The 22,948-nt window shown below is 39.8% G+C and overlaps 1 protein-coding gene across 1 annotated transcript; it reads right to left on the bottom strand.

Moving 5' to 3' along the window:
* Positions 1-1,933: 1,933 nt before the first annotated feature.
* Positions 1,934-22,758, bottom strand: LOC105394287 (poly(A)-specific ribonuclease PARN). Its single transcript, XM_038109240.2, has 14 exons — positions 22,578-22,758; positions 22,152-22,502; positions 19,875-20,007; positions 19,365-19,520; positions 18,861-18,993; positions 18,148-18,269; positions 17,756-17,874; positions 16,996-17,235; positions 16,348-16,434; positions 15,822-15,970; positions 15,267-15,319; positions 2,757-2,800; positions 2,448-2,659; positions 1,934-2,211 (listed from the first exon to the last, which is right to left on the bottom strand). The coding sequence occupies exons 1-14, from the start codon at positions 22,594-22,596 to the stop codon at positions 1,984-1,986; spliced, it is 2,046 nt and encodes a 681-aa protein (XP_037965168.2). The 5' UTR covers positions 22,597-22,758; the 3' UTR covers positions 1,934-1,983.
* Between the last annotated feature and the right edge of the window lie 190 nt (positions 22,759-22,948).

The raw sequence follows: 22,948 nt of genomic DNA, 5'->3' as shown, positions 1-22,948 counted from the left end.
TAAAAATGCCGGGTTATGTACTAGACGAGGTATACATAGATAGATGTTATTTAATTATTATGGTGGTATAACACACCGTGCACACATTAACATCCTATGTACCTGTAGGTAGATGGTAGGTACCTGTTATTGAATACTTGAATGTACTGTATGATGATGATGTAATATTGGTCTCATCGGGAATTTAACTCCGAAATTGAGTTTCATCATCATCATCATCATCATCACGACCCATCACGACGTTCCCACTGCTGGGGCACGGTTCTTGAGTTTGAAAATGTGAAATTTAGTGAACTCTTTTTTTCGAGTTCGTCTCATGATTTTAGTTTTTTAGCATGGCAGTTCAATTGTCGTGACTATGACAAGTTAACCAATAAAATTCCAACATGTACTACACGATATTAAGGTATTAAACCATCTGCCGCTTCCTGTTTCATAACCAATAGCGGTGACCCTATGAACCTACTTATCTCTAGCCTTCCTCATTCAACCTTCCGACAAGAAAGCTCAAAAACGGCTTAAAAAACCGATGTAAAATCAAACCAGCTCTAATTTTAAGGTTTACGGAATACTCGTAGTTGCCTAAGTGCTAGTTACTCTACTAAACCTGTGTTAAAACGCCGTTTTACTCCTAAGAAATGGAGTAAGATCGCCGATAGCCTTCTTGATGCAGTGTGATCTTATTAAAGTCAAGTCTTGACGATAATGATGGTATTAAATTAATAAAATGGGTAAGAATTTAGCCATATTTGTCACGTTGTAAAAAGCGGATGTGTAGCGCATAACGGCTTTGATTTCAGAATTCTGGTTCTTTATCAAATCTTGTACATATACGTTGGTACTAGACTACTAGCTGTAGACATTAGGTACAGTAAGGGCTTAGCTTACGAGTATGGTTGTAGTTGTAACCCCATATTCATAGAACTTACAAGAGTTTGTTTGTAAGAGCTTCGTAAATTCACTCCTATCGATTTTGTCAGTCAAAAAAATCATGTGTTCATAATTGTGAGTTTGTGCTAGACTTAGCTCCAATTTCTCCATAGTCGGTTATATCGTAACCAGGGAAATGTTGATCAATTATACGTCATCTCCATATTAAATTCTTGACAGATGTGTCAAAAGTCAAGCAATAATCCCAGTTTATGCTCTAATCTAACCCACTATGTCGAAATTGGCATTTTATTTATAAGAATGTTTTTTATAGCATAAAACCCCAGTGAAGAACAGTCGCCGCAGAGATGGGGTTTCTAAGCGGCATGTGCCTTCTGCTCCCTCTATGCAATGCCCTTGGAAATCCCAAATATGCTGGTGACGTCTACTTACCGCGATGCAGACACCGACACGACCATGGGAAAAGTTACTTTTTTAATTATATTAATTGCTAGTTTCAGGAGGGTTACTCTATACTGACGAAAAAAGGACGAACGAAAGAGAACGAAATAGAGTTAATAATACGAGATAGAGTCGTAACATGGCTCGCGCTGCAGCGCTCCGAAACTTAGTTTTTCGTAATATAGAGTGACCCCCCAGTAACAGTTTACGGATAACGTAGATAACTAACTAGTTACATTTGTATAGACTGTAAGTTTTTGGATGTTTTATAAAAGTGACGGTACGTTTTGTTAAAGAAAAAAATGTCACATTTCAAACTTTTCGCCAGAGTGTTACACTTTTACGTCACATTTTTAACCCGTTGTAAAGTTACCATTGTCAGTCTCTACCAGTTATCAGTAAGTACTTATGTAGTTATTGAAGTTGGTATAGTAAAACATCCGCCAGATATAGGTACGTATCAATTTGTTAGCTGCCCCACTACTAGGATAGGAGGCTTCTATTTTATTTTCCAACCCCCAAGATCTAGTACCTTACGCATTTATCTATACGTATGTATAAATAACATTATGCTATGTGCAATAGGAATAAAACAAAATAATGTAATTAAATTCATAATTTAATTTTCGATTACACCTACATCATCTATAGTTAATCCCAACTATCGCTTTCTTTAAAAGCGCTAACAACCTTAGCTTCACTGGCACTGTCAAATCGCTCTATCACTTTCTTTGGCACAGCTTTAACTTTTGCCTTCTCTTTCACTCCTTCGGCTTTTTCCGTCGCCTTTCGTTTCCCGTTCGTGGCTTCGGTCTTTCGGGAAACTTCGGGGGCGGTGGAAATCTCGATTTTCTTTGGTGGCGGCTCTGCTTCGTCAACCTAAGAAATTTTCAAAATTAATATCCTGGAGTTTTGTTATTGGATGAAGTTTTGTTATTAATAAAAAATGATTAAAGATTTAACATGAACACAGAATACAACTCGCAGATTGCAAAGTTCCAACACTGATCCAGTAGACAGTGGAATACCTAGCTCCACTTTGTACGTATCACCTTTCTCTCTTCTAATTTAATTCTTATATTTTTACCTAAACATTCCAGCAACTGCCGACAAACCTGAAACACCCCAGAAGAAGTCCTCTTCCGTGCACCACGGACCGGCGATGGCGACGATGACGTCATGCTCTGCGACCGCCGCCTGCCCTCTGAAGTCACATCCTGCGGAGGCTGAACCTCAACCTTTTCTGGAAGCTTCGCGACCTCCTTGGACTGTTCGGCCTCGAACGCCGCGCGGTCAATCTTCTGAGGGACGAACTGTTGCGAGTTGTCTGTCGGAAATACGGTTTGTTCAGTGGTTGCATATGCAAGTATCTATAGTGTTATGGCTTTATCGTTTAAAAATAAATGATAACTCTAAAAACGTACCTGGCTTCGGCTTCGTCCAGGAAGCAGAGACCGGCGAAGAAATTCTGCGGACAAACAAGACCATTTTAATGAAAACTATATTTTACCCCGTTAAGGCTCTAATTCATACTATGTAAGAGAAACCCTGTAAACCTTAACTAGCTGACCAATAAAAAAAACTAGTCCGTAATGGGGAAAAAAATTGTCGCAGCACGGAAACACTGTGAGAGTTTTTTCCAGGCAAAGATTTGTGCACCTGCCTGCCTAGTCTGTTTTTTTTTATTTATCTCGAGGCCGCAGCGCGCTACATGTCGCCATCCCGGTTTAATTGGTTTTGGAACGCAACTAATTGTAGATGTACGATGGCGAGCGACACTAGCGCCACGCCGCATTCACCTGTCGGCGGAACAGGGAACCTCGCCTCCGCGAGCCAAATTGCCGAAGGCGGTCACGACTTTCGGCTGATGAACCAAGAATTTTCTTCTAGAATTGGAGGAAAAAATAAGCGAATCGATCTTGTCCGGCGGAACCGTTTTTTAAACCAGCAAAGCTCGACTAATAGGCTACAAGCGACCCTTTTTATTAGCATTCGACAGATTCCTAGATTGCACTTAATGCTCACAAGCGATATGACAAAGATAATAATAAATACTAGGTACGCCGTTCGTCAATATAACCGGACCATGTATGGAATCCGGTTCGAGGGATGACACTCGAAGAGGCCACTTTTGATTGACTTGTAACTCTGCGTTTTTTGTCTCCAGTGCCACTAATAAGCTATATTCCCGCCATTAATAGTTTAAAATTCGAACGGGAGTTAGCGCACGCGCTGCCTTTGGCTTCTTACTTTAGCTTTGCGATGGAATATGTCCTTTATGAAAATGCGATTAGGGTTTCAAAATCGGTACAGGTAAGTTTGCAATATTTAATTGCCCCGCGGATGCGTCGGCCACTGACGGCTGTGACAGGCGCCCGCCCGCCGTACGTTTGTTTTCTGATGCGTGCTTCATCATAAATCCAATATATCCTAAGTCCGATGTTAATTTATACTTAATATAAGCGCCATATTACGTATGGCGCCTCTTTGACTCGCTTGACTAGTGCTGCCGGTTGAAATATATTTACACTTCGTAGATTATTATCTTTAACGTTTGGAGTATTGTTTGTTCGTATCGTTTTAATTAATAATTTGCGCTTCAGTTGTAACGTACGAAAAACTAGCCGCGAGGCAGAGCGGACTAACCGTTCTTTCACCATATAAATTCGCGGACAACCAACACATAAACATGGATCAAAGTGAAAAGCGTGCCTTCAGGCCTTGCCGCAATCGCGGAAACCAGCGCTTTCCGTCAAGATAAAGAAACCTACATACTTTGTACCGAGAAAGATCTGAATCTCTCTAACCGTTGCCAATTTAACGACATAACACTTACAGACACTTATAAAATGTTTACGAGAAAAATGGGTGCTAAACGTCATTAACACATGCTCCGGTGATGGGATGAAATGTAAAGGAGGCATCTATTGGCCCGTCACGTCTCCCTGGCTGCGGTTTAAATTCCTGCCGATAGGTATCCGTTCGGAAACATGCGAGAAATGCCCACAAGTACAGAAGGGGCAACGATTGTGGGACAGTCATTTGTGGCGCATGTTTCTATGCAAATTTGTGAACAGCACAAATAAGATTAATGACTAAATATTTTGTCATTAATTTAATGATACAGGTACCTATATTCTATATACCACATCTAGATGACATCGTGTGAACCCACCAACCCGGAGTGGACCAGCGTAGTGAGTAATGGTAAGCGTTTCTACAGTCCAACAGTCCATTTTTTTTATTATTATGGCCAATATGATGATACTGTGAATTTTGTGATATACCTAACTAACTCTACAAAAACAATCCTACAGATAAGGAGGCTGTCCCAAAAATGCATTTTTTCATTATTATTCACATGGTATTTCATGTGACAGTAGATAAGTTGGTCGCGCTGTACCCAAGAATCCCCCTCGTGAAGACAAGTGCGTCCAGCTATGTTTTGTGACGCGTGATCGCGATTCCTTCGAAATCGGCATTTGAGAATGCGATTTCAACAAGTAATCGGCAGCTAACCGGCCGGCGTAAACCGGCGATTAAATGGTTGGTGACACCGGACTTTTCCATTAGCTTAAAGTGGATATGTCTACATTCTAGTGTCTAGTATTTAAGCAAAGCACTTTAAAACTAATATTTAACTATGTATTAGGTGCAGTGGGCCGGATGGCCAGCTTCTATAGGTTGCAAAAACATAAATAGGTACAAGGAGTAATTTAATAAGTTTGAAATATATTCAAAATTAATTATACCAGTTATTCTAATTCAAAGGTAATTTAAAAGTGGGCCACCCACCACCTTTTGCTGTTGATTGAAAAATGTCACTGAAAGGACTAAGTCACATTTTTTTTACAATACACCTGGTATTGGTTCAGATATAGGGCGGATATATAGGTATACCGTACAGTATGAGAAATTCTTAAACTACAAAACAAACGACGATCACATTACGACTTTAAAACGAGCACCTAACATCGTAATTTCACTACATTTTAGCCGGCATTTACTCTACAAGCCACATAAAGGCGCTATAGCGGCTGGATAAAAATTATCTCCGCGTCGCGATCTCGAACACGCGGTTAGCTGTTGGATGTAAGGAGCTGACGCGCAAATACGCTGACACGTGCAACAAAGGGCCAACAAAATAGCGCAAAGCGCTACAGGACACGACACGGGGTAAGGTGCTGGCACAGTGGAAGTGGGATATAGTGGAAAGATAAGGTGTCGAAATTTAATGTGAATAGTTTAAAAAAACTTGTACAAAATAAGGATGTACTCGTATTGTAATAGGATAGTTTCCATGGTATGCAAATCAAAATTTTACACATAGATAATCAAAGGGTTCATCCGCTTTATTTTTATTTTATTTTTACATTTAAGGAAAACTTACAGCTATTAATAGTTGGATAGCATATTAAAGTATAGCTAAAAGCCTTGTATCAGTTTTCACTGATACAAAGGCTGTACATTAAAATTTATTGTTACTGAATAGGTCGCGAGCCTTATTGTTTTTTTTAATAGGTCCATAAAATTGAGAAAGATAAAATAGAAGACACATTTTTTAAGAAAGTTACACTGCACCGTTAGTTCAGAAAAGTTACCTACTCGGAAGCATTCAAACAAAATACTGCCTACGTCAGGACCTGTGTGGTTTGTGATAGGTACCTACAAGACACGACACGCGACACGCAAAGAGGCTCCCATAAAAAGCTTCTTCACTGCACTTCCTCAAACTGTAACGTAGTGTTTTACGACGCGGTGTGAGAAAACGGACCTTTCTAAACCCATAAAAATTTACAAGGAAGCTGCTTATATGGCATGGAAATGCCAGCGAGTAAAATTATAGATCCAGATTTAAGTTTTGGGCATGCCAAAGGAAACAGCAGTCCATGATGTTTAATTTAATTGGTTGAGAAAATATTTTAATCTATTCAGATATTATTGAAAAGCACGAGGGTTTATATAAGTACAAACAAAATAATAAAATAATATGTATGGAACAAGTTAAAAAAAGGGTGTGGTTGACATTACTAATTCTTGTCCCGAACAATTCATATGGTAGAATCTTGCACCTACATTATGTGGTTCCGTTTGTAACTCCGGTTTAATCAATACGAAAGCTACTGTTTTCTTAGGATCGTATTTTCCTCAAAATTGGTCGAGCCATTCCGCATTTTACATATTTTTAAAGTGTATTCAACGAGAGTGCCCCTCGTGTACCGTGATCGAGTGACCGCGTCTGCATGGACGACACGACACCAACCATCGATGTCGCACCGCGCGCGGCTTACATCGCGCTGTTTACAGGAATTACTATTTATTTTAGCACCCTATTGTTTCCACTGTGCGTTAGATTGGAATCCGCCGCAGGGTAAAAGGCGCAAAGGGCGACCTGCAATAACTTGGAGGAGATCCATTCTGAGCGACCTCAATTCCGTCGGAATGTCCTAAGACGAAGCAAAGTAAAGAGCCCAGGACAGAAACATTTGGAGAAGAGCTGTGGAGGCCCTATGCTCCTCATGGAGTTAGAGGGATAATCATCATTAGTTCCACTGCTGGACTAAGGTCTCTACCCTTCTACCTCTACCTAAACACGGCCGCATGTAACCGCTCCCCGCTACAGGTGGCGTAATTTACCCCCGCACAAGTTCAGCCTATGTCCCCGGGTTCACCTCGCCGCCTATAAATACTGGTAGCCTAGACACAGCCCAGCCTAGACTTAGCACTTGTCGCTAAGCACTGGGCACAGCTCACCTTACACCGCGTGCCGTGTCGACGCCACTCGGGGAAATTATGGGGTCGAAATCAACCAATTAGCTAAAGGGTACGGAATATCGGTTACGGGAACGACACGTTTAATTGTATCTAATGATGAGACAAATATAGAGTGTGATGTTTTTTACGCGCCAACTCTGCAGGGTATGCCAATTATCGCATGTTATTTTTGCAGCTATACGGCAGATTGGGATCTAATTGCATGCGCATTTTGAGAGGTGAACTTTAAGCGAAGTTGGCTAGTGAAATAGTTTAAATATATTTTATACGTATTCCTATTATATTGCACGTATATGGTATTTAGTGCCTGCCAGTATAACGTCGCGTCGTCGGATTGTAATATAGGTAAAAATGGCGTAAGTACAGTAAACTACAATAAAATAACTAAAACGTCTATCAAAAGTTTCATGTCGTTGTAGCACCTACAACTTTAGGTTGGTTATTTTAAAAATTAATAACCGCTACAATAACACTCTAGCTGAAAATTTGCGCTATGACCTACCAATAGCATCAAGCTGAGCTAGAACCCGTTTCAGCACCGGAAAGCAACACTCACGCTAATTTTTATATATTTTTTTAAACTTTGTTATTCTATATCTTTGCTTATGCTGTGTGTTTGAAATAAATGAAATTTCTGTCTTCTTTTTTTCTAATTTACAAACAACATCAAACACAAATCGAACCAAACACCTGCCGCCGGCATTTTTCGCTCCCGTCCGCTCCGCTGTCAGTTGCCCAATCACGGGCGATACCATCAGCTAACGGCCCCGCTCCAGCTGTGGAGGAATCCCGTCGCTTAGTGCCTGTCACTGCGTCACCAGCCGCGGCGATGGCTGCCCAGATAGGTAGCGTGAGGTCAGCGGAAGTAAGCTAGCTTTGGAGATAGGATTGATAGAAGCAAGTATTTTTATCCGACTAAAAAATTAGGGGGTGTGACTTGTCTGTATTCATTTGGTAATAGGTTTTTGCTACCGAGCGAATATAAGGGCTGTTATAATACCTATTTACGTTCACTGTATGTACACCTCTTTGAAAGATCGATCTAATCAAAATCCGTGTAAATTTTTGTTTGTGCTGTGACAGAAATTGAGAGGATCTACGAACTATATTATTTCTGAGGTATTTAAATGGCTCTCCCGAATTATAGTTAGTCTGTTCCACACGCTCCATTTCAGGGGAATGTTTATAAGCACACTGGTATTAAGCTTAACCTGCAGTCTAACCCTACATTACTACTTCGAAGCTAGCTCACTGCCGCGCGCTCCTCCGCACTTTGGCTCTACCGCCGATGCTATCATCGTATCTCGTCCTCATTAGTTAATGGGAGGGCAGCCAATTACATTGAGTGACGCGTCCTGGGCAAATTGTAGGCGAGTGTCGGGTGTTGCCGCGACGTATTTGGGGCCGCTAACGTGCGCGCGCGACTGCGTATGTAGGCGATGTCGGGAAATCGGACGGTGGAATATAGGTAGGTACTTTAAAGCTTAGAACCGCTTGAAACTTAATACATAAATATTTTATGTATTGCAAGCTTAGATTACTTAAACATACATGTAGGTGGGTATACAATTCACACGGAAGGTATCGGGCTGCAGGCATCATTCTCTCTCCGTGCTAATCTATCGCGACAGTAGGTTTATATTAGCAAGGCTTCGTCCACGCCGATTAGGGTCTAACCAATGTCGCCTGTTTCCGAAAATTGTTCATGAAATATTCATAATTTTGAGGCTGTGGCGGCGAGCTGTTACTTTTCATCTCGAAATTCACACAGCAGGATAACTTCAGGTACTGCTCGATCTGCAGGCCGCTTCATTATTACAACAAAATTATCATCATTTAAAGCAAAATTTTATTATATTATTTGAGAATAATGAAAATTTCCCATTCCATTTCTCCAAATGTATTGTACCTTAATGATTTTCTTTACAAAAAGATCGAATTTATCTCACACTACAGCGCAATGCCTCCGGTGAATCGCATAAACAAAGCTCGAGCCATTTGCATACAGACCGTCGGCGCGAGCGCACGTAAAATGTGCTTTATTCGGCTCTCCCCGCCCACCCGGCGACCTTGCCTCTGAATATTCATAGTTTAACGGACCCATGACTGTTAGTGGCACAGGTTGGATATGAAATGTGACGGCTGATAGTTCTGATAAGTAAATAATGTAAAGTTAGAGGCGGTGGAGCGGTAGACAGCGTATGCTGGACGAGGCACAGATAGATTTGTAAATCTGTTGAGTAAAGTTTCTCATGATAAGGGGATATTCAAAGGGTTTTATTCATCATAAAACTGCCTGTTTAAAATTGCACTTTTAAGAAAGAAAACGGGGATGACTTATTAAATTTTCTACGTAAAGGCTGAAAGGGGCTGACTGTAAAGACATTGGCTAGCGGTTGATTTCTAGGAGTTTTTTTTTATTATAAGAATACTAACCCGTCATAACCCCTTGAAGATCAGGGGCAAGCTCATAATTTGTACAAATTGAATTATTCCAAGATCGTGGTATGTATGTTGTATGTACATATAGGATTAATTTTGTGTTTTTCTCAGTGGAACCTTTTTATTGCCCGTGGGTGTAAGTATACTTACATAGAACATCGCGGACTCTTAAGTATTAGAAAACCGCAGGTGTTCCTATTGACGAAAATAATTTGAGTTGTACTAGGTACTGCGAAACGAAATTAACCCCCTTATTCATAAAAAAGTTACTGAACGAATTAACTATTGAACTGTTCTGTCCCTCTCTGACAGAGAACAATTTGTTCTTTGACAGAGAGGGACAAAACAGTTCAATAGCTAATCCGTCCAGTAACTTTTTTATGAATAAGGGGGTAAGGATGTAAATGTGTCTTAACACAATGCTAGGGTGTGATCGTGTCGACGGGTGAAACTTCTGTCTGCAATAATAAAATAGGAGATACACAGTCGTGTGCCTACAAAGTAAAGGTAGTTAATCTAATAATTTGCTGGCGAACCTAAAACTGGGGCACACGGGCTTCGACATTCCTCTATCGCCGGACGAAATATGGCGGGCGATCTCACCGCTCGAGAGATCACTGCACGATTCAGATGCAGACAATAGACTACAGTTGTGACTTCTAATCACAGTGACTATGTAAAAGATTGGGTTGTAAAACTACCACCTTTCGATATAAAAAGGCTTTAGGTTAAAAGCGAGCTCAACTGCTCCGCCGATTGAAAAAAAGGCATAACTTTCGTTTGAAAGCGTTTCACCCCCTCTTAATGCTAATTCCAATTTTTAGATCTTAATTTCCAACACCTAGTAACTAGAATAGAATGTAGAAGTTTATGTAATACACTAAATACGGCCGTCTCTGGCTGAAAGGACCTCAGCTTCCACATTACATGAGCATGACTTGACCTCACATCGACACGGGGCCGGCTGTCGAAGTACCGCGAATCGGGCGCCCGGCAACAACAGAAGCGATATATTTGAGGCGCGTGCTTCGCCTAGTACGTAACTCAACGCGCCCGATACCATCGGCACGAGCGATGAAACGTGTAGCTTTACGACCTACGCCGATTGAATCTACCTCCGCGAGATTACCTTCTCAACTCGCTTGTCTCCTGGTACCAATAGCCTGGCACCCTTAACACAATGCAGCAAAGACTTGTTAAGTTTGGCAAGAAACGGTGTGGTGGACAAGGAAGGGTATTCTGAATCGCCTGTACAAGGCTTTAGTGACTCGTTCGATTTGGTTAGCAGTTTCTGGATTAAGGTGTTAGGTACTGTTTATTGAGAAATTGTTGCTGCAATGCAAATTAATCGTGGTCTTGGTTTTATTGGACTCTCTGAAATAAGTATATGAAATATGATTCCGATTGAGATTTTAGCAAGCGTATGTAGGTATACCGTATACCGCAACTGCATTCCAACAAAACGAAACCAACAAACCAATCTGAGCATCCCTAAAGGTCAGCGCACACCCGACACTCCAGCCACCAAATGAGAGCGCATGTAGCTCGTCGCGCGGCGTACGCAAATGAGAATGTAACGCGCACGTGGCGGATGCAAATGGCGCGCATTAACATGCAAGATGGCGGAAGCGCACGCGAGGTCGCCGGGTCGCCCGTATCGCCACGCGCCATTGTCCGTTAGCCCGCTACTGTAGGGTGACCACGAGTGAAGCTACTGTTGTGAACTGATTTATGTAGCAGGCAGGGAAGCTTTTGTGTGGAATGTATATCATGTTACTGAGGGATTAGGTACTTGGAAAGGGAATTCATAAGCTATATAGTTATCATACATTACATACATGTTTCATGCATGGCACAGGCTCAGCAGTCTAGTTAGTGTGAGAATCTTTCTACCATATATTTTAATATTGTACTTAAAAATAAAAAAATTGTAGGTATATTATTTTCTTGTTTATTGTGTGTAAAATAATTCGTTTAAATAATCTTTTTCATAAAGTTTAAGGATACACTGCATGAGAGCTTTCCTGTTTAGGGATATTTGTACTGGCATGGGATGATTGACGATAATGATGATGATTGGGATGAAGTAGCCTTACAACTAGGGTATATAACGGTGGCTCAATTTAGAGGTGGTGAGAGGATTAGTGCCAATTTATCTATTGTCGGTTATCTAACCGACAGGGATTGATTTATAAATTAAACGTCATCTCCATATAAAATTCATGACAGATGTGTCAAAAGTTAACCACTACTCCCTGGTTATGCTCTAACCGAGAATGGAGAAATTGGCACTTAGCCTGTCAGATAAGTTGTTTGCCCAGGCGCGGACAATAAGAATATCACATACAGTTGATCCGTTACTACCGCACGTCACTTCTTTCATGCACTTCCATTTTAGGACGACGACGTTTCACCAATTTTGAAGTTTGCCTGTTTTCGGGTAAGTAATACGAGGTATAAAAACGAATGATATAACATTCACAAGGTATACGCCCATATGGTATAAATTTATTAAGTATAACGATCACTGTGCATAACAAACGAAAGGCATAATTACTAAATACATAATTTCGTAAAGAATAACGTTCAAAAAGTATAATTTCAATTGATATAACGATTAAAATGCATAAAGTTTATAACATATATTCTACAACGGATATAATTATCATAATGTATAATGCACAAAAAATTATTGACGTTATGTGGGGGGAACGCTCCGCTCCGCTTCGCTGCGCTCCGCTTTAGTTTCGACGAGCATGTGCACCTAACACGCTCCTCCTCGCTTTGCTCGTCGTCGCACCTATCTTTAGGTTTTGGTACTAGGGGTTTCGACATTATTATTATTATTGGCGCTATGTGGGGAGACGCTCCGCTCCGCTTCGCTGCGCTCCGCTTTGGTTTCGACGAACATGTGCACCTAACACGCTCCTCCTCGCTTTGCTCGTCGTCGCACCTATCTTTAGGTTTTGGTACTAGGGGTATTGACATAATTATTATTATTGGCGCTATGTGGGGAGACGCTCCGCTCCGCTTCGCTGCGCTCCGCTTTGGTTTCGACGAACATGTGCACCTAACACGCTCCTCCTCGCTTTGCTCGTCGTCGCACCTATCTTTAGGTTTTGGTACTAGGGGTTTTGACATTATTATTATTATTGCGCTATGTGGGGAGACGCTCCGCTCCACTCCGCTTCGCACCGCTTCGCTGCGCTCCGCTTTGGTTTCGACGAACATATGCACCTAACACGCTCCTCCTCGCTTTGCTCGTCGTCGCACCTATCTTTAGGTTTTGGCGCTAGGGGGTTTGACGGTGTTGGGTAATTAAACACAGATTATGAACTTTATACTAAACGATAGTATATATTTTAATCGATATACGTAATGTATGTTATACGAATTGATATTAGTCTTCGTAAGTATTATATATTTTGATTTTATATAAAATGTACGTTATACCAATTGAATCTTATACCTTATGAAAATATAGATTTTGTTGTTATACGTAACGTTCATTATAGGTTGTGAACGTTATTAATGTGAAATTATACATTTCGTTTTTATACGTCGCAATACGCACCCCCTGTTTTCATTACTTATTTTCCTATGGTGGAAAATTGGTCAGGCGATTGAAAATGGTCACCCTACTTTATCCCTTCAGCTCACACAATAGCTTCCCGGCTACTTTCCAACCGCAACTTACAATAAGAATGTGGATAACTAGAACTTTCTAGAATCGCAAAATAAATTATTGCTAATAGAAAACAGAGGTCTGGTTCACGGATTGCCTAGAATAACTATTACCTATCGTATTGAGGTTTTCAAGATTACTCTCCGTAGGTATAGCCTAGGGCTCAGTATTGTTGCATGGAGATGTTAATTTAATATTAAATTATGCTTAAACGGGTGTTTAGGCGGTTTAAATCTTGGATGGATAAAGCTAATTCCGTGTTAAACTTTTGCGCCCCAAGCGAAGCAAGTCTAGTCTTTCTGTTCTGCAATTTCCATTTCATAAGTAATCGAAAATTCTTATTATTTTGTGAGTGCAACTGGAAATGTTGGTGATATTGATGTACAGTCGACTCCATAAATATGTAGGTACATACTTTAGTACTTACCTAATCAAAGTACAGGTTATAGGTAATGTTGCAAAAATGGTTAGGAAGCCGAATGAGTTTACTCAGGGGGTCATCTTGCTAGCCTAGCACGGGACGCAAAACGCACGTGAAGACGTGTCAAAAGTTATCCGTCACGCTCGCTCTCGAGGCCGCGCAATGTCAGTGAGCGCGATGCAAAAACTTTTCATGTTTTCATATGCGCGTCTTTCACCCCGTGCTGCGCTAAACACGACTCTATAATTTATTACGTATTTAGTCATCTGTGAGTTCTGTGCAGTAAACGCATTATTTCTATGACACTAAGGCCTTGTTTCACAATGTCTAGTTAGTGGCTACCTGTGAGATAAAATACGTGCTGTCACTGGCAAAAAATAATAACAGAGAGTGACAGCATGTATTTTATCTCACAGGTAGCCACTAACCAGACATTGTGAAACAGGGCCTAAGTGTTTTTCGCCAATGTGACACCATGGGGATAATTCTGGAGGTTTAACAAAAATTTATAATTTTAATATTGTATCGCCACATGAACAGCCACATGCATCAACAAAAGAATTTCATATTACATACGTATGAATCTTCAGGCACCAAGCAATAAGTCAATGTTAAGCAAATTATCAGGTGACTTATCGAGTAAATATTAATATCTATTGAAATCACTTTAATTTAGCATTATAGAGTGTCTAATTCCAGGCGAAGCAGATGCAAAAATGCCAAAGTAAAAATATTATGTCTATTTTTAAATCATGGATATTATTAAACTTTAAGAATTATGCCCATTATGACTCTAACAACTACAATATAGGATTGAATAAATAAAACTCACATAAAATTAAAAAAACTAATATTTATTTAATAATCTGGTATCAAAATGAGATCTTATCTTTACATAGCTCTAAGTATACTTTTTATATAATGTATTTGTTAGAGTCATACAAAGGGATATAAAAATAGTAGCTTTTTCATAGCATAACAACAACACTCATAGTCTGATTCACTATGTCTGATTATAAGTTATTATGTGTGATAAAAAATTTACTCTCAATAGATACAAATACAATGCTAGCAAAACACACTCACCACAGTTATTTTATTAACCTTTATACAGACATTGTGAAAAAGACCTTTAATATTCTTAATAGCCAATCAACAAAACGCAATTTATAATATTAACATGTGTGTTAAAGACATGGGCTCTTTAGGTATAAGCTTTTTAGTAATTATTCGCACACAGGAATGCTTTTAATAATTCAGTCAAATTGTTCAATCAAAGTGTTATTCGGTAAGGGTTTGAGATATTTTTGTTACAGTGTAGATTTATAAAACTACCCATTTTAAATAAGTACTCCTATAAAAAACTTAAACCTTAACTTAAGTACAAAAATAAATAAAAAAATACCCAAAAACCGAGAGGAATGACAAAAATCGATTAAAAAGCGAGCTTCGATTCTCTATGGCAACCCATCTGACGCCATAAAGTTTTTAAATCTTACATCTATTAGCGGCCAGTCCGCGTGTCAGTCGAAAAATACGTAATATATGAACGCGTTGATCACGAATATGAAGAACACGGGCAGAATGACGTTTAAAACTTTATATACGCACGTGCAGGACGGCTCCTCGGGTTTCCGCCATTGCTTGTCGTTCTGAGATTGAGTCTGCGAACAAAATATAGGTATTATTGGATGAACATGACTTATGTTGTCAGACTTCTTCTTATAGTGTTGGTGATAGCTAGACTATACTTTGTTAAAAATAGCATTATGACAGCTGTCAAAATTTTATCTGTCATTTGTTGGTTTTCAAGGAAAAACTAACTTTATTCATCATAAGAATCTGCCAATCAAACGTCATAGCACTTTTGATGTATTTTACAAAGTATATGGTTTGTCATTGTCACAACGGTGAAAGGATTGAACGGTCAGATTAACTTCATTATGGGCTATTCAGAGCATTTTAAATAGCTTATTTACTCAGAAATTTACGTAAGATTTATTGTACACAAAACAAGTAGCACAGATACACAAATGAAAATCACAGTAAGAGCATACAAGGGCGGGCTTATTGCCAAAAAGCATTTCTTCCAGTCAACCTTTGTTGGTGGGTAAAAGAGTAACGCTATAATTACAGGTACAAATTATACGTGTAGGTATGCCTTACCTTAGCGAGCGCGTGTTTGTACTTGACGTACGGCACCAGAGTGACGTGCTTGCTCTTGCCGAGCACGCGTGTGACGTCACGCGCCTGCTCGCGCCGCTGCAGCGCCACCAGCCCGCTCGTCTCGTCCAGGAACTGCACGGAGATTGGCCCTGGAGGCGGACGTTCAGTATTAATTAATACCTAATCTATCGATTTCGGAATGAGACATAGCGGCAGTGAATCCACATAACGTATACCTATGCGCGTGAGTGCGTAAATAACCCGCATGATAATGAAACACGCAACTTCTTCAACAGTGTTCTTTTGTTCGAATTTAGAATACGACGGTCAACCTCATTGAGATCAAATAAATGCGGAGAAGTTGATTATGCACAGTACCTACACGGTTTTTGTACCGTGGTTTTATTACTCTCATAACCCAATGGAACTGAAGACCTAGGCGCAGCACCGCTTTACATGGCCTCTCGGGAATCGAACCCAGACCATAAGCCAGAAAACAAAATATAGCACAAATATGTATTCTTACCAAAAGGACTGAAGAGTTGGTTGATGTCATTCCGCTGCCATTCCTTCGGGAATGTCATGTAGAACACGTGGTCACGGGTGGGTGTCGCTGCAAACAAAATTGTAGGTTAGTTTACTACTTATAGTAATTAAAAAATAGACAGATATGTTTTCAGATATAATCTTTTGGAAACTATAAAACTTCTATTATGGGCACTGTACTCCCAACATGGAACTAAATCATATACATATTATGTCATTCATAGTGTCTAATCATTTGGCATTGGCCTGAATGTTCTTTCAAATTGTCAATTTTACCTATAACATACCTAAAATAATGATCACAACACAAAAAAAAACACTCACGATCCTTCCCAGCCAGATTAATGTACGGCGAGTCTTGATGCGCAGTCTTCGCTAGAAACAGCTTGTTGACAAACGGCTTCAAGATGGCCGACTCTGCCGCCACGCGATTGGTCGGCTCCCCGCGCATAGAGGTCAAGTGTGAGTACATGGAGAGGAAGCAGAGCCCGGTGACGTAGGCGTCGTAGCCCGCCTCGTGGTTCTGGTTTTTATTCAGCATTGGCTTGAATATTCCTTCAGATAGCCCACATTATAACATACCTAAACGAAGCATTCATACAATCCCAAAGAAAAACAAAACACTCACGATCCTTCCCAGCCAGATTAATATACGGCGAGTCTTGATGCGCAGTCTTCGCTAGAAACAGCTTGTTGACAAACGGCTTCAAGATGGCCGACTCTGCCGCCACGCGATTGGTCGGTTCCCCTCGCATGGTGGTCAAGTGTGAGTACATGGAGAGGAAGCAGAGCCCGGTGACGTAGGCGTCGTAGCCCGCCTCGTGGTTCTTGTCGTCGGCTTGCGTGTAGCCGCGGCCTTGTGTTGAGTCTGGGGGAAAGAGGTGGGGGGTTAATAGGTGGTTGGATTGTTAGTGGCCAGTTAAATGGGGAAGGATGAATGGAACGTATAAAACTTTCCCCCAAAGGAATTTCTTTCCTGTAGCAACAAACAATTGTAGAAAGAATATTTGTTCAAAAAATTATAAAGGTTTATATGTGGTTTAGGCTGAAGCCCCTATTCAAACTATCAGAGGAGTAGTAAATAGCAGTCATAAAACATACATGCAGATGAACTGAGAACCACCTCCTTTTTTTGAAGTCGGTCAAATGTTGCCTTCTTGCATTAAACTTAGGCCTAGTTTCACCACAGTCTGTTAGATCATTAACACCCCTATTACCTACATTATAACAAGGGATTAATTGTTGGCTTTTGACACATGTGTCAAGAATTCAATATGGAAATTTTAGATGACACTTACAATGTTAGATCATTAACACAGTGTTACTGTGTTAATGATCTAACAGACTATGGTGAAACTAGGCTTTATGCCACTAAAACATCATCATACCTGCTGTGGGCATGTGGAAGGGCTCCTCGCCGAGCGTGGCGAACAGGTGCTGGAGCACGCTCGAGTTCACCTTGTCCTTGAACGGGGGCAGGCTCGACATGTACTTGGTGTCTAGTAGCCTGGAATAACAAGACAAGACTGTTACATATAATTAATGTTATATCTTGTCATAAATGAAAAGGTTTTTTTCATGCTCATGTTTGTCAGTGACATGCAAAAGGGGTAAAGAAATACAACAATGTATTTTAAAAGTGATTTAAATACAGGTGTTGCAAAAAGTGAACAAAAAGGGAGTGACTCAGGTCATTTTGAACAACTTTTATAAATTCGAGAACCTCGTTTACACACACACCCTATACATTATAATTGTAGTATAATATGACATTTCTCACCTGGGAAACATGCAGGTGGTGAACTCCTTGAAGGCTTGGTAGTCGGCCGGTAGCGGCTGGAAGAAGTGGTTCAGCGTGTGAAGCACGTCCAGCAGCATGTTGTGCCCGATCACTAGCTTCTCCTGTAAGGAAATAGAGTTGAGAGATGAGTGAAATTTATAGGTGTTCTGTAAAATATTCCTCTTTTACTGCCTCTCTACTACTGGAGGTTGCCAGTCAGCTCTGCATACTCCCCTTTATTCTTCACTATATTATTTAGAAGAAAATATTTTTTTGGTAAAAGCTGATGTGTAATTTGTGTCATATCATGTACGCAGCCATAGCAAACGCATGTTGCATCATGCCCTCTACAGTACTGCAGTTGCAGTAATAAAGATTCATACACAATACACATAGAATTATATGGTAGGTTGTAGTTGTCATTGCAATGATTTACCAGGGGTACCTAATAGTTAGGCCTTGGTCTCCTATTTACGCCGTAGGTCGCGTCCAGCGTCACGCCGTAGGCCGCGTCACGATGCTCACTATAGAAATGTACTGATGCGGTCTCCCTCACACGCCGACGTCAGCGCGTAGATGTATGAGCATTGTGACACGGCCTACGGCGTGACGCTTGACGCGACCTGCGGCGCGTAATAGGAGACCCGGGCCTTAGTAAATAGTAATTATTATGAGGAAGAGGCTCCTAAAATGTGAGCAATAGAACTACTCACTGATTGGCTGATCATTCTGGCGACTTTGGAGAAGCCGACCGCCTCATCAAGCTCCTCCCATTCCTTCTCCTTCTTCAGAGTGTCTCGGTCTTTGCCGTCGTTATCTGCAGTTATCCGCGTCACTTTCAGTACTCTGCAGAGTAAAGTTATTATGTTGACATTAGGATTATGCTATTATGTATATATATTATGTAATGATAGGTTTTAAGTTATTAAATAAATAAATAAATATTATATTAAAAATCTGCTAGGCCAATGACATAGTGGGAACGGCGGGGTTACGGCAGCAGGAGCGTAGCGGACTGTTTGTTGGTGATTGGAGGCCCTGGGGGTGCTCGTAGCTCATGGGAGTAAATAAAAACGTAAATTATGGTTTCATCTGTGTATTTTCGTGGTAACAGCAGAAACGGAAGAGGATGTTGTCCATAGACAAGGATATAAGAAATAGACATTAAACTAAACCATACATAATTAATGTTGCTAGCCAACAGCAGCTGCACCCACCTGTTCTTGTTCTCCAGCACCCTGGTCTCCACGAAGCACTCATTCTTGAACCTCACCGCCAGCTCCTGGAACAGCAGGCGGCGCACGAACGCGTTGCAGCGGTCGATCTCCAGCACGTCGCTCTTGCACTCGTCCAGGAACTCTCGCACTCGCTTGCTGGAAAGAGGATGTCGGTTACAGAGACATACAGCACCCTGTATAGGGCAAGACAACAAAAATTGAGATATAACAATGAACTTAGTGAAAACTCTATGATATATTAATTACTTCTTCTTTGTCTTCTACTGTTGTACACACAGTCAGAATAGTATCAGTTACTGAATGAACAGAGTGAACTGGATGTATTTAAAGAACAGTTGATATTTATATCACTCTGGAAGATTCCTTTTGATTGACAACAAATTGATAAACCATGCACATCCTGGTTATCTGCACATCAGAGACAATAGATTTTTAAGTCTCAGATTTCCCGGGAAGTGAGAGGTTATATAAGCAATCATATAAATTTACCAAATATCTTCAATATGCTGCTTGTTTTCTTCTGGTATTGGGATGATGTTGTTGTCATTGGAGTAGAGTTTCTGTCTCTCTGTGAGGTTGTCTCGCAGTCGGCTCTCAGTTGGCTCCGTCATATAGGATATACCTAGTGATAAATTTGTTTTTTTATTCACGCATTTAAAAATAGTCTTTAAAAATATTAGATTCATTTTTAAATCAATCATACTCAGTATAATAATCTGGTCATTAATTACAAATAAAGTTAAAAAATCAATAGGTATTGCTTATAAAACATATTTAGTTTTACAAGTTCCTGTTACTGTACAGCAGTGTTTTTCAACCTTTTTCATGACGCGACCCCCCTGGGATAAAAAAATATTTCGCGACCCCCTTAACCCTTCGGTTTTTTAACATGTAGGTACAGTGAAACTATAAAGTCCTGAAATTAAATGAGGGCACTGCTGTCTTTCATGTAGCAACCCTATATAGCGAAACATAACTGACTTTGATACTTGAAATTTTGCCTGTTAACTTCCTACCTATTTATGTATTTTAAAAACAACTTACCATCCACAAAAAAAGCTCTTATACAAGCTAGAAGGCGTATAATATAGGTTAATATGAAGGCTATAATAGTGAAACCAATAAACATTTATTTAGATAACGGTATTACAACTGTATAAAAAAACTGGATCTGTTGACGAAGGGTACACATAGTAAAGACATCAATTTCTCTTTTTGGACGGCTTGTTTCTTCCGGGAGTTAGAAATATTGCATATTTTGCCCTCTTTGGCCCGCTGGTCCTATATAACTATAAAATAAAAAAATCTTTTTGAGCTACACAATGCCCCCCAAATTTACACAATGTGAATTTAGTAAGTAAACAAAAAATATATCTTCAAGTATCAAAATGTTAAGGTTTGACTCAACTGAAACCAGATGAAACCTACAATCAGTGGTATGTAAACAATGTTCGACTTGGGCTCTAAACCTAGGTTTATCGATAAATGAAGCGTTGGTACTAATAAAAAATGAGTTATTACAATTTGTACAATGCTACATACCCGTCATACACGCTGTACGAGCGTAAACATCCTCCAAATTCGACAAAATGTGTCCAGCTTTATGTTCCGCTAAACATTGTATAAAAACTCGATAAATAACTTCACTAGCTTGACTACGAATATTTTTCTTCATCTTCCTAATTGCAACCCAGCGCAAATTGTTGCTTTTATCTAGATTATCCTTATAATTAATAAGAAAATTCAAAAAAACAGCCAACCGACTATTGACATAAACAATTGTTATGACTTTTATGTTTCTTTTCTAATGGTGCCAGGCTCCTGAAAATTTTAGTTCCTCAAACATTAATTTCAGGACTTTATAGTTTCACTGTATGTATAAAGGGGCCAAAAAAAAATTGGCTTTTGTTTTATTGGCTACCTTTTAAAAGGTCCTAAATATAGTCAAAATTTCTTATTAGTTATGTCAAATACAAAAAAGGGTATACTAAGCCGAAACCTACATGTGCAATGTGCATCATATCTAGGTATATCTAAGCCCGAAAATGAAATCGCAATTCCATACTCGCGAAAAATAAACCTTTTTGTAACACTCTGTATAATTCTTAACGGCCACTGGATTCACTTTGAAAAATCTGAAAAGAGTTGTTAATTTAGACGTAATTTTGAAAACCTTTATATTTTAAGAAAGTTAATATTATTTATTATTATTTTCTGCACTCATTGGAAGCAAACATGACCTGAATCAATCAAAAAACCTTCTCTAATTTAATAATTTACGGTGGGAGGCAAGATGAAGTAAGTATTCTTCTTCTGTATGTAGGTATCAATATCAACAAAAGATTTCTCGGGAAAACTACAGATTTTGGCCGGATTTAGTAGTAATTTGCTATAAAAATCCATGCTCTCAAGGAGGGTAAAATGCTTATGATCGCTGATCTATCTAATAAAGAAATATTAATTAAATTAATTATCTTTATGGTTTTTTTTCACTTAAGTACCCAGTTTTTTTTACCTCTGGCGACCCCCTACAGAAGCTTCGCGACCCCCCAGGGGGTCGCGACCCACAGGTTGAAAAACACTGCTGTACAGTAACAAAGTTCAATGCCCCCAATGTACATACAATTCATGCCATCATTTTTTACAGCAGGTTCAAACATGCTTGTAAAATATTTTTTTGTATTTCTACAAAAAGTAGAATTTATAAATACAAGACTGAAATGTATGATATGTACATAATATACACAAATAATTCAATATACTTACCATCCTTTATTACTTTATTGAAGTCAAATCCCTGGGATGCCAGGAAGTCAAGACTGGAGCTCTGGCACAGAAACAATTTCTCCGGGCCCGGCCGCCCCCGAGGGAACAAATAGAAGTTATAAGCCTCATTCTTATACTGCTTTGTTTCCTCGTCCCAGTAGAACGTACACAGACCAAACTGTATCAGCAAGAACTCAGTAGCCCCGTTCAGAAGTCTCAAGTAATACTCTTGCGGCGAATCGAATATTGAGACATCCCGCCCGTTAATTAAACCCGTAAACTCCGTATCTATAACTAGAAAGTCTGCTTCTTTTATAGAGCTCGCCACGAGAGGTAAAACCTCCTTGAAATCTGCAAACAAAGGCGATTGTAATTATTTTGTAATGATTGTAGTTCTAAGTACCAAATAATGGTTATTACACTTACTTTTCCTCGTCACTTCCATCGTCAAAATGGACAGTTACCGTGTCTTTTCTTAGTAGTTAGTCATTTAAGTAAGGTGTTATATACAGTTCCACTGTATTTAGTAAAATATTGGTGATACGTTTTGGAAATAAACACAACGCGGGTGATCTACTCAGCTAGCTGTCTGACACTGACAGTTTTGGTTTTTTATTGTGATTGTCTATGGCTTTTGAGTTTTTTTGTATGTTGTCAGCTTTTTAATTCCTACAATTCTGGGGGAATTTTCCACCATAGATGGCGCTAGTGTATTTTCCCATGAAAATACAGCAGAGAGCAATAGTATGTTAACCTAGGCACTAAGCTAGGCACCTACATTCGTTTTTTCTTATAGG

The sequence above is a fragment of the Plutella xylostella genome, chromosome 17 (assembly GCF_932276165.1).
Source record: "Plutella xylostella chromosome 17, ilPluXylo3.1, whole genome shotgun sequence".
NCBI classification, from domain to species: Eukaryota; Metazoa; Arthropoda; class Insecta; order Lepidoptera; family Plutellidae; genus Plutella; species Plutella xylostella.
This window is presented reverse-complemented; position numbering and strand designations above follow the sequence as displayed.

Coding starts and splice junctions, on each gene's coding strand:
- LOC105394287 (XM_038109240.2), bottom strand. Junction 19,521..19,874: donor CAGCATATTGAAGATATTTG/GTAAATTTATAT, acceptor TCCTCTTTCCAG/CAAGCGAGTGCGAGAGTTCC. Junction 17,236..17,755: donor CTTCCACATGCCCACAGCAG/GTATGATGATGT, acceptor TCTTTCCCCCAG/ACTCAACACAAGGCCGCGGC.